The sequence below is a fragment of the Peromyscus maniculatus genome, chromosome X (genome assembly GCF_049852395.1).
Source record: "Peromyscus maniculatus bairdii isolate BWxNUB_F1_BW_parent chromosome X, HU_Pman_BW_mat_3.1, whole genome shotgun sequence".
In the NCBI taxonomy this organism is placed as follows: Eukaryota; Metazoa; Chordata; class Mammalia; order Rodentia; family Cricetidae; genus Peromyscus; species Peromyscus maniculatus.
In genome coordinates, this window is record NC_134875.1 from 119,352,090 (window position 1) to 119,366,969 (window position 14,880).

At 41.1% G+C, this 14,880-nt stretch overlaps 1 protein-coding gene across 4 annotated transcripts in view; it reads right to left on the minus strand.

Annotated features, from left to right (window-relative positions):
• Positions 1-600: 600 nt before the first annotated feature.
• The window catches only part of Frmpd4 (FERM and PDZ domain containing 4), a 623,066-nt gene continuing 608,786 nt past the window's right edge, over positions 601-14,880 (minus strand). For 3 of the 4 annotated variants that reach the window (XM_076562913.1, XM_006973177.4, XM_076562914.1), the window contains 3 exons: positions 7,797-8,855; positions 6,103-7,392; positions 601-4,590 (listed from right to left, as the gene is read on the minus strand). In XM_076562913.1, the coding sequence (XP_076419028.1) occupies positions 4,586-4,590; positions 6,103-7,392; positions 7,797-8,855 (2,354 nt within the window). In that variant the 3' untranslated portion in view covers positions 601-4,585. The remainder of the gene's footprint in view (positions 4,591-6,102; positions 7,393-7,796; positions 8,856-14,880) is intronic. The other variant, XM_006973176.4, reaches the window with a different exon arrangement.

The following is a 14,880-nucleotide window of genomic DNA, read 5'->3' on the forward strand; positions in this document are numbered from 1 at the left end:
CACACACACACACACACACACACACACACACACACACATATGGATGGGGGAAAGAGACAGCAATTGTAGGCAATGTCTTTGGAGGCTGGGTTTGTAGAGGACTTTTGTTTTCATTATCATTCATTTCTGTAATTTTTGTTTAATGATATGGAGGAATTGCCCATTTTTGATATGTGGAGTGTCATGGTTATGTTTATAAGTTCTTATTCCCAGAAGATTCTTACTGAGATATTCATGGATTAACCAATGTGATGTCTTGGATTTGCTTCTAAATCATACAGGCTGGGAGGAGGTGAGTAGAAATGAAGAAAGTAAAACCAGTCAGAAGTTGATGTGCAGTGAGTCCTCAATTGGTTCCTTGTATAATTGTGTGCAGTCTTGTACACATTTGTACCTTTTACAATGACTGCTAAATAAAAGTGGTGGGAGATACACTTGGGAAAATGGGCTGGACACTGAATGTAAACAAACTCCAGTGCCAGATAGCTTTACTCTCCAGTTCCACACTTCAAAATTTAGTGACTGTAACTCTACCTGTGACAGTATTTTGCATACATGCACCAGGCTTGTTTGTTTGTTTGTTTATTTATTTATTTATTTAAAATTATGTACATGTACCACTGTACTATTAGCCATTATAAAACATACACAAACATAAAAAAACTAGATAAAAATAAACACAAGTATCATTCTAATATGTTCTTCCTATACTCTAATGGACCTGGACTCCAGTTAGGAGCCCCATGCTTAGAGAAGGGAAGGGGGCCTTTTGAGATTTTTGAATAGTAAAGACTGTTTAGGAGAACAGAAACTTACTGGAGTAGCCACAGGAAATATGAGATTGGCTAGAAAGACCCAGAGCTATTTCCCTGAGGCTTCTCAAAGAACCACAACGGACTAGGAAGTTGTTCTAACTAGATTTGCAATTTGAAAAAGGACCATCATTTCCTTGTAAGCTTCTTTTCAGTATATGCACTACACATAATGTGTTCTGCACACAGTCAGGATACAATATGCATAGAAAACAAACATCCTCCACATAGTATTTTGGGCAATATATTTAACACAACAATTATGATAATTATAATATCTAACATTGAATACTTATTCTCCATCAGATATTGTGGTAAGAACTTTACAATACACAATTCCACTTAAAACTTGTGAAAACCTTATGGAAATAGATTTCATTACTGAAGTCCATTTCACAATAAGGAAATCAAGACTGCGAAAAAGATAGCTTTCTGAAGATGAAAGGGCTAGTAAATGGCAGGACCAACATTTAAATAAAGATGTTTCAGACCCCAAGCCCCATATTTCATAACTACGAAACCATAATGCCTCCAGAAGGAATTAATGATAGTGTCCGAACCAAGAGATTGCAGAGATGATTAAATGAGATAATACATGTGATAATGCTTAGCACATTGTCTGACACAGAGCACACATCCTATTATTGTTTGTATTATAGTACACAGAATATTTACTACGATTTTCCACAGTAAACACCACTAATGTCTCTCAATAGCAAAACACCAAATATTTAGAATTGTAATGAAATAATGTTTATTATTTAATCAAACATTATTTATAATAACATAGTCTGAACTCCTTTCGTTGGTTACAATCTATAAATCTGTGGTGTGGCTTTTGCTGAGTCTCTGTGGAATGAATGACTGACCAGAGAGAAATAGCAACTGTGGACCTTGCTAGGTCTCCTGCATGGCAGGCTACACAATGGGAAATATTGGTTCTTGCTATACTACTCTTATTCTAAGAAGCCATTTACATAAATAGAATGTGGAGAGCTTGACTACGGAGTGATCCAGGAACTACATATGTACATATCAATTTAACTTATGATCAAAGAGTTTGCCGCCTTTTGTTTTGACCCAAATGTATTTTTAGAGAGATGACAGTTCAGAGCATCCCTTTTGTATTCCCTTAGTTTCACTTGAAATGGTCAAATTTGCCATGTTTCTGTTCAGATTTCATATTTCTATCAGCCAAATGAAGTACTGATTAAATAAATACTGCGTTTTGAATCATGGTTTCAATTATCAGAGTAGTCGTCTCTCCTTGATTTTCTGGAACATTCTAGATTTGAAAATCTGTTCCAGTAGTAGGCTGTCCTTCCATGTTTTGTTGCTAGCCATGATACCATAGGAAGCTCTTCTTAGAGCTGAGGGCAAGGAGCTGAAGGCTGAGCTGTGCTTGGTGATGGTATGCGGTCTGATTTACAATGCTGGGTCTGCACTTTTTGTGATGATTAAGTCTTTTGTTTTGTGTAATTCTACAAACACTTTACTAGGTGTTCTCTAAAGGAAGTCATAAACTTCATGATTGAATTGGAAGAAAATAATGCCTTTGGTTTATGTATTTTGACATTGAGTAGAAGCAGATCTCTTTTTTTTCACTGAACAATTTAATTTTGGCATTACTAATTCCATTTATTTTATATAATTAGATAACTTATACCTTTAGCTATTGCCTAGGATCCTGCCCATCATTTCCTCTGTTCTTCTATTTGGGGAAGTTTTAGAGTCTAGAAATACTGTAAAGTGTATTTACGTTGACACAATGGAATCTGTCCACCCCCTGCCCATCTGTAGCCCAAATAGCATAAACCAAAATTAAATATGTGAGAATTCTTGGAAGAAAGCATCCAATAACAAAATACTATGAGTGAAAAGTTATTATATATATATTCTCTAATAATTTGTAATAGCTTCTTGAATTTTAAATATCCCTTTGGTAGTTCCAATGCTTAAAAATCAGTTTGTCCCAGTAGTAGGCTGTCCTTCCATGTTTTGTTTAAAATCATAATTTTAAAGCACAAGAACTGTTTTATATACATTTTGGTTTCTTTTCTACTTTTTTTTGACTTTTACTTCTAAATATGAATGATAGGGTCTCTAAGTATCCACTTGGAAGGAGAGGGGATAGGATTCATTGTTTTCCTCTAACATGGTAGAATTTAAAATCTCACATCATATGCCTGGAGTTTTGACTATATGAAAAATAGCCAAATGCCATCATTTTCTCATATATTCCTTTTACATGTAATATATGTATAATATAAACAGAATACATCTGATTAGGACATTTCAAACATTTCATCAATGTAACTTCTATCTCCTATTTTATATAAAATAACAAAATATACAGAGAGAAGAAAGGAGACATTTGTTCATTGTACACAGAAAGTAAAGAAAAGTTCATGTATGGCTTTGCAAAGGTAGATTATGATGTGACTTTCATATTTATTTATTTAAAAGCATCTTGAGAGAACGTGTTAGTGTGCTTACAAGAGCGGCCATGGTGGTTGAATGTCGCATCGATAGTCCAATACTAGGATCCCCCGTGGTCTTGCCAGTGGCTGCCTCAGCAGCTTTCAGGAGACAAATATAGTTTATGACCACTTCATCAATCTTCGCTACAATTTCCTGCCGCTGTGTTTCAGAGTTCACGACTTTCACTAACCGCATGCAAGCTTCTGTTAGGCAACAGAGCACTTGAAAACTGGAACTCATAGCTAGGAGCATCTCTTCTGGGCTTTTCTCGGCCATTGCCATTTTCCTACAGGCACTTCCCAACTGTCTGGACTCAATGGATAACAGTTGCTTGTACTGAGAAAGTGTAAGGTCATATGCTTCAGGGCATGACTCCTCCCTCTTTGCCTTGGTTGCCCTGACAAGGCAGAGCAGCTCATTGGCATCATTCTGGGCTTCGAGGAACCCATCAGGCATTCCATATGTGCTCGCCTTTAGGGCATTTATTCTTGCAATCCGGGCATCAAAAGCCAGACTGCTGAAATCTAAGTCATCTGGGCCACTGGGGTCTTCTGTCCAGACCTTCATCACTGGCCCTCTGCACAGTTCTCCTTGTTTCTGCAGTCCAACAGCCAGGGATGACTTGCTTGGTTCCTGCATGGCTTGACTTATCTGTGGTCGATAGAGGCAAGAGACCTGAAGGGTGGCCTCTCCCTCCTCTTCCTCCTCATCCCCATCTTCATCCTGCCCTTGGTTCAGAAAACAGTAGCTGAAGGGTCCTCGGCATCTCCAGTTGCTGCCCTCCAGCTTCCGCAAGGGTAGGGTCCTATACAGCTTTGAGTCTTTATGAGACACTGGGGACCTTTTGTGAAACTTTCCCTCAGAGATAAAGTGCATCGAGCTTTGGGAAAAACTTTTGGTGAGCTTCTTCCCCAGTGGGAGTTCTGTTCGTCTTTCCGAACTGGCTTCCTGTGCTTCTGTGATACCTGGATATTTCAAGCTGACTGCACCCTTGGTTCTCTCTTGGAAGGTCTCCAAACCTACGGGTCCTGAGAGGACACTGCTGCTTTGTCTGAGAGCCCTCTGGCTAGGGGGTGTCCTGAGGCTCCCCCCTCTCAGATCCGCTGGCCACCAGCTCACAGCCTCTCCGAATGCCTGGTTTGCTTGGGAGAAATCATTAGGGTCTTGATTTGGGCTTGGCACCTTTGATTCCAAGTGAATATTTGATGGTAGCAGGATGGGATCAGCTTCAGGATGTTGAGACCAAGCTGAAGGCATGCCTCCTTGTCTCTCCTTCCCAGGCTCTGTCAAAGCTACACTAGGGGTAGTAGAAAAACAGAGAGATTCATTAAGCATCTCCTGGGTGAACATTTTCCCTACTGCTCTATGTTTTATCTGCCATTTCCCAAGGGTCTATTTTAAAAGAGCTGCCATGTGTCAGGGTTACCCTGCTTCCCAAAGATTCTTCCCTGATAACTCATAACAGCTTCTAATGTCAATGGATGGCAAGAATTCCTGGAGTTTATTACTTCTGGAACTAATGACCTAGTTAAATTTGTCTAGAAATGTGAAACATTTGTATGGAGACAATTACATTTCATGAATTTCCCTGTTCCTGATATTTACCTATGAAAGGTTAGATATATAGTTAGTAAATAAGCATTCCACTGCATATATTATTCTAACAGGATTGAGATATTTAAGTTACCATTTTTAAGTGTCTCAATTGAATTCTTGCTAATTAATTCAGCTACTTGTTTTAAAAGGACAACATGAGTTCTGAAGTTTGTTTGGTATGAGGCTTGAGATCAAGACATTAGACAAGTTGCTCAACTTTCATAGAAAAAAAAACTGTCATGTGAAAGAGAGCAAGAGTTAACAAAGGCAAAAGCTCTTTGTGATCCATGGAGGATTAAATGGTATTGTTTGTAATTTCTTTACGGGTGAACATGCAGCCAGACAAGGAGTTGGGTAACATTCACAGATGACTTTCCCAATGCAGGCAAAGTTAATGGTTAGTTTGGGAGACAACTAGAAAATTTTTTGAAGACTCTTAAAGATATTTTTAAAAGGTATGACTAGAAATTAACCTGTATTAGATCTCAGGAACCTTTATTGGCCACTATGGAAAAAATACTATTGTCATAACATGAAACATTGAGAGCATCTACTTGGGTTTCCTGATAACCAGCCAAGTAGGTCAGGAAGAGGGTGAGCCTGCTGGGTTTTGGGTTAGGATGGGCAGAGAAGGTGGCTATGTTATTATTTCTACTTGATATAGATTTGATTTGAGGGGCTCATCATAACTCTTCGTACTCTTCCCAATACTGATGTCCATAGGCAACATGAGACTTTAGGAATGGTGTCCCCTAAAAGTGAGGGAAGAATCTGTGACTCCACTGAGAAACATAGAATCTTAACAAACCTGTGAGATCCTCACTGTCTGCTCTATATCCTTCCCTAAACAACACACAGCAAAACTAAAAAGGGGCGATCTCAGCAAGAAGGAAATAAAAGTGCTATGTGACCTTAAACAATACCATCTTATAGCTGGAAGTCATATGGAGAACTCTGTACTCAGAATTTAGAACAAAATTTATGACTCCATCAAATCCTAAAGTAAGAGCAAAGCAAGATTATGACAAAACCCTATTTCCCACATTGTTCCAGACCCAGAAACCACTATTTATTGCCAATGGGTCAATGATTGCTTCTTAACAGCTCTGTGGCCTTTTATCTACCTTTTACTCTATATTTTTAGGTTTGCTGTAAATAAGACCCCCATGATCCTGGCACATAAAATAAAACACTAAATCCATCATTGCTGTACCTGTGGTTTCCTTAATCTTGGGCAGTCGATGGCATCCATCTCTTAATGTGCCAAACAGGGGGTCAGCATTAATGGCTGTGTGCAGTGCAGGCACTGTCATGCGCGGACACATCCCTTCCGTCTGTGGGTGCAGTTCCTTGAAGGTGGCTCCATGGTTGGGATGGCCAGTGACTCTCTCCTCTGGGGAAATGTAACTCCCGCCTTTCCCCGAAGCATCGGGAATCAGGTGCTTCCCCAGGGAGGGGCAGAGGGGCGATTCCACAGGAGTGGCACAGGTACTGCTACCGCTGCCTGGGCCACAGCCTGTGTCCACTGAAGAGCCTTGAGAGCTCTGGAGGGAAAAATGGCCCTCGCTCTGCAGGGATGACATCCGCTTGGCCAAATGGTAGTCACAAAGGCGGGCCACGCTGTCTTCAGTCTCAGGAAGCTTAGTGGCATGGTCACAAGTGGGTGAGTCAGCATCTTCAGGGTTTTCTAAGTCTTTGGCTGAGGCCACACAGGCCATGTCTGTTAGGAAGCGGTCCCCTTGGTTAACTCCTGAACCTTCATCAGCGTCTCCTTCCACAGTGCCATCCTCCTTCCCTTCAGCCTCCCGGTTCCCCAGACCTGGACCTCTGGGAAAGGTTTTCATGGCTGGTGCTTCCACACCACTTTTCTCTACCACCCCACCATCAGAGGCCACATACCATCTTTGGCTGTCCTTGCGAAAGGCAGTTCTCTCCAGGTTAAAAGTGCTGAGGTGTGGACTGTCTCTTGAAGACACAGTGCCAACTTTGCCTTTGGCGTCCTCCTCCATCTCTGCCATTTTGGTTCCTTGCTGTTTTTTTCCTGGTGCATTCCCACTCAGGGGCACTTTCCCCTCTCCCTCAGCAAGTTTGCTTTTCCTTTTGCTGGTACAGGAATATGCCACTGACCCCATATGCAGTTTGCTAAAATAGTCAGTGACCGACTTGGTCTCCATGGTTTCTGGCTCCATTTCCATGTGGTCTGAGTGAAGGATCTGCTTGGAAGGCACAACTTTGGGTAGGAGGTCAGTCGCTGGGCGAGCAGCCAGGCCATGGGAGGACTTTGGAGGCAAGCCCCCTGAGGGGGCTTTGGAGGTGGGGAACTCGGTCTGCTCTTCTGCAAGAGGGTGATAGCCTTCATGAGTGGCCAAGAACATGCGCGAGAGGCTTTCCGACTGCTTCTGGGCTGCGGCTAGCTCAGAACCCTCTGTCATTTCAGAAGAGTTAGTCTCATTGCCCGAGTCTGATGAAGACTCAGGACTATAAGCCCGCAAGATGGCTACACCTGTATACCATAAAAAACAAGAAGCAGTTAATGGCTGGAGCAGAGGCACTTAGAGACATGCAAGAAAATGTGACTCATTATTATTACAAAAATGAAAACAAACAACAACAATGACAAAAGTAACAAAATTTAAAAAAAAAACAAGATTTTTCCCTTTTTAATAAGGACTCTGATTTTATTGCACAGTTGTTCCAGAAAGGGGGGGGGTGCCATAATTTATTTTTAAACTAGCAACAAAGGAAATCACCTAACATGAAACCCCCATGACGGTAGATCAGCATATTTATGAAATGGGACATGTATGAAATGGAGAACATCGCATAACAGGACTCCAGGGACAAATGGCTCAAAAGGATGAGATGACAATAGTTATCAGTGAATAAATGTAACAATGGTGAAAGAACCTGAATTGTCACTCTTCTGTTGTTCTTCTGAAAGAGCTTCTAGGGCTTCCAGTGTAGAAACGACAGCAGGGTCCAGTCCCTTCTCACACTTGCCCTCTGCGCTGGTGGGCACAGCATCAATGAGGGACACAGGGATCTCCTCATTCTGTAGGCTGCTGCCTTGTTCCTTGTCCTCTTGGAAGGATGTTGCCTGGCTCTGAGTGTCCTCCTCATCAGAACTATCTCTAAAGCCAGGTGGGGGAGCAGCGATGGCCATGTTCAGAGAACGCAAGAGGAAGTCATCCTCATTGTCATCGCCTTCTGGAGGAGGCAGGCTCGTGAGGTCAATGATGTCATCGCTTGACCCTGACAGATCAAGGATGGCTGGTTGATTCATCTCTCCCACCACAAGGTCCTCCTCGCAGCTCACCTCATCTTCATCTTCTGCATCATCAGTGTTTTCTGCATAACAGATGTCATGTAAGAGGGGCTCCTCTATCCCTGCAGGGGCCTCAAAGTTCTTCACATCACCTATGTTTGCATATACAGAATTTGCCACAAACTGGATGCTGTCTGTGTCTGGAGTGAGGTCCAGGTTTTTCATGTCATTGGCACTGCTGATGTAGAGATTCCTCTGCTTCTCCAGCATTTCTGGATTCTCTTCTAACAGTCTTTCATAGCCTAGAGTTGGGGGATTCATGCCATCATCCAAGGCAAGATCTCCAAAAATAAAGGACACTTTAGCTCCTCTTGGGGATTCCTGTGCTTTCTTCAGAGTGTCTGGTCCTGAGAGGGTCAACAGGGACCGCTGAGCTAGGCTTCTGTAGTCAGCCTCACAGGGGGTATCACCTGGCTGAGTCAGTGGTTGGCTAAGTTCATCTGAACTGTATGTGTTGTCGATATATAAATGCCGGTGCTCTTTGGGACATAAGGTGCTGTCTGTCATCTCAACTGTCTTCTGCTTTGAATCTATATATGTGATTTGGGCTTCTTGTTCCCCTTCGCCAATGAAGGTGGTCATCTGAGGCATACAGTTCCAATCAGGACCAAGGATATTATGCTTGCCTTTATTTTCTGTTCCTAAAGAGAAAGAATCAGGTAGATAGGTTACTAAGCTGTCTGTTTTCAGGGATGGTAGAGGTTCTTTTCCTTTCTCTCTTTTCTTTTCTTTTTTTCTTTTCTTCCTTTCTCTCTCGTTCCTTCTTTCTTTCTTCCCTTTCTTTCTTCCCTTTCTTTCTTTCTTTCTTTCTTTCTTTCTTTCTTTCTTTCTTTCTTTCTTTCTTTCTTTCTTTCTCTCTCTCTCTCTCTCTCTCTATTTCATACAATGTATACATATGTGTGTATGTGGGTATGCTCAATCATGAGCATGCACATGAAAGCCAAATGAATGCCTGATATCTGTCTCTATCATCTTTCACCTTATATTTTCTAGTCAGGGTCTCTCACCGAACCCAGAGATTGCTGATTCAGTTAGACTGGTTCACCAGTGAGCCCCTGGGATCTACTTGTCTCTGCCTTTCCATTGTTGGGTTATAGTTGCACATCACCAAGACATGGATTTTCATGTGGTTACTAAGGATCAAAACCCAGGCTTTCATGTTTTCACAATAAGCATCTCATTCACTCAGTCGTCTCCTCAGTCCTGTCTGTATTTCTTAATTTAATGGGCTATACTATCACTCTTTGAGCTCAGGCACCCAACATTCCAAATAGGGCACTAGTTGAGGTAGGTTCCAGATGTTAGATTCCTTGGTTAGGTGACTTGCCCTTAACCAAATTAATACTGCATAAAATAGAGATGCTGTTTGATAACATGTTATAGCATCTTGGAGGAGAGGATGATATCTTAATTCCCTTTGACCCTTGTTTTTATTATTAGGCCTCAATGATATCCATGAACAGAAATATGTAAAATGACTTTTACAATCTTTAAAGGTGATGTTCTTAATGGACAGTTTTCCCAGAAAATATGCCATTTATTTTGTGAAGTGAGATCTAACATTGTCTACTTGGTGGAAGAGGATAATGAATTTCCTCTTCCTTGAGTTATGAGAAAGTCAAGGATCTTCATACGTCTCTCGCATTTATTAGGAAACTAAATGTAGTACCTCTATTTTAAGCCTACTTGTACCTTAGTGGGCATAATATATTCATGTATAAATGTCAGTATTCATATCTATATGTATGTATATATGTGTATATAATGTACAAGGTAGATCACTCACAGGACCTCTTTTCAGCTCTTTCTGGGGATAGTTAATATTTGGGCTCATTTCAACACTTGTTTGCATTATGAGAGCTTGTGAAGATTTGTTTGATGTTTCTCACCAATTAAAATTGCAAAACACGAATTTAAATATTATTGTTTCATTTGCTCTTCAAGGGTGTTTTAATGTGGAATTTACATGCGGAGATTTACTCTGATATTTAACAAGAGCGAGAAATAGGTCATTCTGTGGCTATTGCTTTGTCAATTCCAAAAGCAACATTCTGAGGAAAATTCAGGGCACTACTAGTTTTTCATCTGCTTTTTCAGACTGTTCCGTGTCCCATATTTGGGACATACTGACATCAGGTATATGTGACATTTGGAAAAGAAAGTCAGTTTTACTAGAGTAGCTTTTGTTCTTCCAAAATTATATAAAGCTGAGCAATATTTAGTGTAATTTTGCTAAATATTTATATTTTTATAAGCTACAAGTAAAAGATATCCTTTTTAGGACATTGAGTTATGTACACTGACTGTATTTGCATCTTACTTTGCAGTCAGTATACCTTGTGTGACTTTGACACTGTTTCATCAACAATAAAAATTTGATGATACCGTCACTCAGTGTGTTTTTATGTGTGCATGTGGGGGGGTAGGGAGAAGGAGTGAGTGAGGGAGAGGAAGGGAGGGAGGGAGGGAGGGAGAGAGAGAAAGAGAGAGAGAGAGAGAGAGAGAGAGAGAGAGAGAGAGAGAGAGAGAGAGAGATAGCATGTGCAGGATGGATTGCTGCTCAGAGACAGAGTAATGAACAGAGCTTCTTAATTATAACATGGCCCTAGATTTAGACTAGAATTTGGCAAAGACTTTCTAGAAAGAGTGTCAAATAGGAAATATTTGATGACTCTTAGACCAAGTTTAACACAAAAGCAGCCAGAGTTTATAGCTACATAAACACATGGGAGTATGGGTTGAATGGCAGTCTCTGAAAGACATGTCCAATTTAAGAATTTTTCTTTTTTCAATGTGTGGCCATATTTGGAAAAAAATGTTTTGTATGTTTAATTAAGAATCTTGATAAGAGACTATCCTGAAAAATCTGTGCAGTTCCTTAATCCAGTGGCAAGTGGCTTTAGGGCAGAAGAGAAAGAAAAGAATCTGAGCCACACAGGGAAGAACTGAAGGCCATGTGAAGACACAGGCAAAGGCAAGAATGGTGTGACCACAAGGAATACTGACAGTCATCAGTGACAGCAATATATACAATGCATCTTCCTTTAGATTTGTTGGAGGAAGCCAAGATATGTCTGTACCTTGACTTTAGACTACAGCTTGATTTTAGACTTCTGGCCTTCAAATGAGAGAGTCGATTTTCTGTTTCTTTCTCCAAGCCACTACATTTACAATTATTCGTTGTCAGAACCTCAGAAAAGTAATATAATGTGTATGGTTTAATTCCAATAAAACTTCATTCACAAGAACAGGCATTGGCCCATTGGTCATGTTTTTCTAACTCTTGAGTTTGGACAACAAGAAAACTAAGTAGGGTGGAAAGCTAAGTACAAATTATACTTATTTAGAGTCTCCTAAATATAGAGCTAATAAATGCACACACACACACACACACACACACACACACACACACACACACACACACACACACACACACATATGCATTTTGAAAATGTTTAAGGGCAAAATTCCAAGATAGAATAAAAAATGTTAGCTTATAGGTTCTTATTAGAAGGTATTGACTAAAGTCTACCTCACCTTGAGATAAGAAAAAAAGTATGTGCTCAATTTCAGCTTTCTTCCTACAGTGAATACTGCTTCCCTTCCTGGAATGATTCAGGAGACGTAGAAGACTCTAGGGTGGGAATTGTGGCTTAGTCTTCACTAGACTAAGCATGAAGTGTAATGATTATTCTTCATTGTCAACTTTATTGGTTTTTGAGCCATCAGGAGACACACCTACTGAAGTTGTTTCCAGAAAGGTGTTAACAGAGCAGGAAAGACACAACTTGAACATGGATGACACCATCCCATGGGCTTGAGTACCAAGCTGAATAATAGTGAGAAAGTGCTGAACAGTAGCACCACAGCATTCATTACTCTCTGCCTCCTGACAGCAGATGCCATATTCTCAGCTACCTCAGGACAGTATCCTCATACTGCTAGCCAAAGTAAGCTTTTTCTTAAGTTGCATTTGTCAGGTATTTGCTCACAGCAATGAGCATAGTAACTGATATCAGAACTTTACTTTTCTTATGTCTCAGGAGACCTTCTAGGAGTTTCCAAAGGGGGAAGGTGGTACTAGCCATTACAAGATGCTGACAAGAAGCAACTTAGGGGAGCAAAGATTTGTTTTAGCTCACAGTTCTAGGTTACAGTCCATCACAGACAGGAAGTAATCAAGGTGACAAGAATTTAAAACACCTAGTAACATCACATTCACAGTCAAGAGCAGAGAGCAATGAATGCATTGCTAGTTCTCAGCATATTTATTCCACTCTTACACAATATAGTGCATAAATCCTGGGAATGGTGCCACCCACAGTGGACTAGGTCTTCCCATGTCAATTAACAAAATCAAGAAAATCCTTCTCAGATATGCCCACAGGCCAGCTTAATCTAGAGAGTTCCTCATATTTGGGTGGTTTGAATAGTAATGGCCCCTATAGGCTCATATATTTGAATGATTGGTCATTGGGGAGTTTCACTACTTGACAGCCATTAGTAGATGTGGCCATGGAGTAGATATGGCTTATTGAAGGAAGTGTGTCACTGGGGTGGGCTTTGCGGTTTCAAATACCCAAACCAGGTCTAGTGGCACTCTCTTCCTGCTGCCTATGGATCCAGATGTAGAACACTCAAGCCATTTCTCTAGCACGATGTCTGCCTGCATGCCACCATGCTTCCTACCATGATGACAATGGACTAAACCTCTGACCTATAAGCCAGCCACAGTTAAATGCTTTCTTTTATGAGAGTTACTGAGGACCCAATGATGGATGCATGGATCACCCTGGGAAGGGGAAATAGATGAGATCTCCATAAGTAAACTGGAGGTGAGGGGGGCAATGGACAGTAGGGGATGGGGAATGAGAACGTAATGGAGTGGTATGGTTGAGCTGGGACAGGGATGGAGTGGGAGACCAATGAAAGAGATACCATGATAGAGGGAGTCATCATGTGGTTAGAGAGAAAACTGGTGCTAGGGAAGTTCCCAGGAATCCACAAGGATGTCCCCAGATTAGACTACTAGCAATAGTCGAGAGGGTGCCTATACTGGCCTACCCTGATAATCAGATTAGTGAATACCCTAAGTGTCACAATGGTGCCTTCATGCAATAACTGATGGAAGCAGATGCAGAGATCCACAGCCAAGCACCAGGTTGAGCTCCAAGAGTCCAGTAGAAGAGAGAGAAGAGTGATTACATGAGCAAGGGTGGTCAAGATTATGATGGGGAAACCTACAGAGACAACTGAACCAAGCTTGTGGGAAATCATGAACTTTAGACCAACAGCTGTGGAGCCCTCATGGTACTATACTAGGCCCTCTGCATATGGGAGGCAGTTGTGCAGCTTGGTCTGTTTGAGGAGCCCCTGGTAGTGGGATCAGGATCTGTCCCTGTTGCATGAGCTGGCTTTCTGGAGCCCATTACCTATGGTGGGCCGCCTTGCTCAGCCTTGATGCAGTGGGGAGGGGCTTGGTCCTTCCTCATCTGAATATTCCAGGCTTTTCTGACACCCCATGGGAGTCTTTACCCTTTTGGAGAAGGGTATGGGGGATGAGTAGCCGGGAGAAGCTGGGGGAGAAGCATGAGGAGGGATGAGAGGGAGATCTGTGGTTGGTATATAAAATGAATAATTGAATGAATAAGACACAATTTTAAATTTAAAAAAGATTTTCTGTGATTATGGTGTATTTTCACAGCAGTAGAACATTGACTAAGACACTCTTCTATCAGGCTATTCTAGATTATGTCAAGTTGACAACTTATTTTATGTTCAAGGCCTTAACCACTAGGCAATCTTGATGCAGGCACAAATTGACAGCGAAAACTGACTATCACACTAAATCCCAGACTATCTCTTATTCCACAATTTTGTTCTTTTGGTGGCTTGTCCATGCCACTATCTGTTAGAGTGAGGAACACATATAGAGAACGTATTTGTACCTTCACTCTTGTAAAGCTGAGCAACACCACTGAGAGGCTAAAGTTCTATTCCTTCTCCCAGCAATAATGCCTACAATGACTAAGCCATCTTGCTTCCCACTTTTAAATGAACATCACATCATGTGTCACTAGAAATTGCATGGCACTAAGACTACTGTAACAATTTTTGGAGTGCTTGGTTTCCTTTTGTCCCTGCACCTGTACGATTTCAACAGCTCATGGGAAAAAGAGGATTTATTTTCTGGGTAAACTTTATGATTTGAAAATAAAAGCCCAGACACTAGTTTTCCAATGTGAAAGGATTGCATTAAATTGCCCAATTGTTCTTTGGAATCTCAAAGGTCATTGTTGAATGGCTATAAATCTCCCTCAATGAAAAACATGGTTGTAAAAATGTTCACCACAAGATTCTCTGTATGTACTTACCACTTCCTTTTCATTCTGTCCTTTTTTAAATAAGTTTTTTTGTTTGTTTGTTATGTGGCCCTGGGGATGGAACCCAGAGCCTTGTGCATGCCAGGTAATTGCTTTACCACTAAGCTACACCCTTGGGCCTTTCTCATCATTTTTAGTCATTTACATCTCTCAGGACCTCCTGCTGCCTCTTTGTATATTCCTCTCCCCTCTGTATTTCTTTGACTTTCATTATTATTTTTGCATCATTTTTCCCCACCACCAACTATTATTGGAATCACCGAAGATCATTTTAAGCATTATA